This window comes from Salvelinus fontinalis, chromosome 23 (assembly GCF_029448725.1).
Source record: "Salvelinus fontinalis isolate EN_2023a chromosome 23, ASM2944872v1, whole genome shotgun sequence".
NCBI lineage: Eukaryota > Metazoa > Chordata > Actinopteri > Salmoniformes > Salmonidae > Salvelinus > Salvelinus fontinalis.
In genome coordinates this window covers 8,303,896-8,307,015 of record NC_074687.1, presented here as the reverse complement: position 1 = coordinate 8,307,015, position 3,120 = coordinate 8,303,896, and the positions used below count along the sequence as shown (strand labels likewise).

The 3,120-nt window shown below is 44.6% G+C and overlaps 1 protein-coding gene across 1 annotated transcript in view; it reads right to left on the bottom strand.

Moving 5' to 3' along the window:
• LOC129820818 (oligodendrocyte transcription factor 1-like) overlaps nt 1-773 on the bottom strand; it is a 1,575-nt gene extending 802 nt beyond the window's left edge. Inside the window, exon 1 of the mRNA XM_055877806.1 lies at nt 1-773. This exon is cut by the window's left edge and continues 802 nt beyond it. Coding sequence (XP_055733781.1) covers nt 1-404 — 404 coding nt within the window. The 5' untranslated portion in view covers nt 405-773.
• Nucleotides 774-3,120: the final 2,347 nt, after the last annotated feature.

Below are 3,120 nucleotides of genomic sequence, written 5' to 3'. Positions count from 1 at the left end.
ATGTAGTTACGGGCGAGGACCAATGTAGAGATCTTGGAGAGCCTGCGTCCGGGTTGGGGTCCTAGCTGCTGCTGGTTGCAGTGTGGCCCCTGGGAGGAGGACGAGGAGGAAGGAGAGGAGGAGGCGTAAGGCACCATCACCTCCCTCAGAGCGTCCATGGCGACGTTCAGGTCCTGCATCCTCTTCCTCTCCCGGCTGTTGATCTTCCTCCTAAGCTCCATTGGGGGTTTTCCTGGTCTGTCATGTCCAATCAGGACCCCCATGGCCCCTAGCCTGTTCACATGATCGGCACCTAGCCCTGGGGGACACCAGGAGGAGAAATCCTGGAGGTGGGAGTCTCGGGAACAGAGAGGAAGAGGCTGGTCCTGGTGGGCCCTGACCATAGGGTTAGGTAGAACGTTCATGGTTGACACCGAAATGTGGTTCTCTTCGATTACCAGAAAAAATGTGCACTAACAAAGCTCAGTCTTCAGTATGTTGCTCAGTTCTGCTTGTTCATCTTCAGTCAAACGTTAACCCTCCATTCCTATGCATTGCCCTGACCTCTGCTACCTCTGGTCAGGTGTTGAATACCTCCTTTGGCTGGTGGAAAAAAAAAATGGTAGAATCAGTCAGTAAGAGAGCATCAGTTTCAGTGTCGGTTTCAGAAGTCTTCCAGAGTTCTCTGCTTGTTGATAGCTATCTCTTTCTCTCGTCATCCTCTGTGAGAGTCAGTACTCCTTTTACTCACTTCTCTCCCCGGCTGTCTGAAGAGAATGACAAGGCAGACAGAGAGGGAAGGGAGTTAAATGCTTCCCTCCTCTCCCCTCACGCTGCTGCTTGGACTCCGCCCCAACCAAACCCAACCAAACCCAACCAGACCTAACCAGACTCGACGGGGAAACCCTGCTCTGTTCTCTGAACAAAACACAATTATTATATTTTTTTTAACGTTTACATTTGAATCATTTAGCAGACGCTCTTATCCAAATCGACTTCTAGTTAGTGCATTCATCTTAAGAAAGCTATGTGAGATAACCACATATCGCAGTCAAAGTCACCACATTTTTCCTCAATAAAGTAGCTAATACTACGGTGTAGAAAACAACTAAGAGGCTTTTCTCATCAACAAACATTTAAGGAGAGGCACCACGACGAGATTTCAATTGACATAATATGTACATCAACTTTTCAATTTACAATACATCCTTGCCTTACTTTTCAATGTGGCAGGATATGTGATAGTATTACCTTACCTTTCAATGTGGCAGGCTATGTGATAGTATTGCCTTACCTTTCAATGTGGCAGGCTATGTGATAGTATTACCTTACCTTTCAATGTGGCAGGCTATGTGATAGTATTACCTTACCTTTCAATGTGGCTGGCTTTGTGATAGTATTGCCTTACCTTTCAATGTGGCAGGCTATGTGATAGTATTACCTTACCTTTCAATGTGGCAGGCTATGTGATAGTATTGCCTTACCTTTCAATGTGGCAGGCTATGTGATAGTATTGCCTTACCTTTCAATGTGGCAGGCTATGTGATAGTATTGCCTTACCTTTCAATGTGGCAGGCTATGTGATAGTATTACCTTACCTTTCAATGTGGCTGGCTATGTGATAGTATTACCTTACCTTTCAATGTGGCTGGCTATGTGATAGTATTACCTTACCTTTCAATGTGGCAGGCTATGTGATAGTATTGCCTTACCTTTCAATGTGGCAGGCTATGTGATAGTATTACCTTACCTTTCAATGTGGCTGGCTATGTGATAGTATTACCTTACCTTTCAATGTGGCAGGCTATGTGATAGTATTACCTTACCTTTCAATGTGGCTGGCTATGTGATAGTATAACCTTACCTTTCAATGTGGCTGGCTTTGTGATAGTATTACCTTACCTTTCAATGTGGCAGGCTATGTGATAGTATTACCTTACCTTTCAATGTGGCAGGCTATGTGATAGTATTACCTTACCTTTCAATGTGGCAGGCTATGTGATAGTTTTGCCTTACCTTTCAATGTGGCAGGCTATGTGATAGTATTACCTTACCTTTCAATGTGGCAGGCTATGTGATAGTATTGCCTTACCTTTCAATGTGGCAGGCTATGTGATAGTATTACCTTACCTTTCAATGTGGCAGGCTATGTGATAGTATTGCCTTACCTTTCAATGTGGCAGGCTATGTGATAGTATTACCTTACCTTTCAATGTGGCAGGCTATGTGATAGTATTACCTTACCTTTCAATGTGGCAGGCTATGTGATAGTATTGCCTTACCTTTCAATGTGGCAGGCTATGTGATAGTATTACCTTACCTTTCAATGTGGCAGGCTATGTGATAGTATTGCCTTACCTTTCAATGTGGCAGGCTATGTGATAGTATTGCCTTACCTTTCAATGTGGCAGGCTATGTGATAGTATTGCTCTGTAGCTCCAAATGTGCCGTTAATATCAGTATCACAGTAACCACTAGCCACTAGCCACTAGCCATTAGCCACTAGCCATTAGCCACTAGCCACTAGCCACTAGCCACTAGCTACTAGCCATTAGTCACTAGCCACTAGCCATTAGCCACTAGCCACTAGCCATTAGCCACTAGCCACTAGCCACTAGCCATTAGCCACTAGCCACTAGCCATTAGCCACTAGCCATTAGCCACTAGCCAGTATGCTTGCAAGGTATTCAACAATGCAAGCAACTTTTCCTCTAAAACAAATTTGAATAATCCAACCAAACCATATTACACTCTTGAATAGTGCAACAGTTCACAAGCATGTGCAGGAAATTAAATTGTATTTTCTCGTTCGTACACACGTTAGCTAAATGTAGCTTGGCAAGACATACATTTATTATTTAGCCTTTATAGGCAAGTCAGTTAGGAACAAATTCTTATTTACAGTGACGGCCTACCCCGGCCAAACCCGGATGACGCTGGAACAATTGTGCGCCGTCCTATGTGACTCCCAATCACGGTTGTGATACAGCCTGGAATCAAACCAGGGTCTGTAGTGATGCCTCTTGCACTGAGATGCAGTGCCTTAGACCGCTGCGCCACTCTTGAATTTCTCCTTGTGTCTGTGTGTGTGTGTGTGTGTGTGTGTGTGTGTGTGTGTGTGTGTGTGTGTGTGTGTGTGTG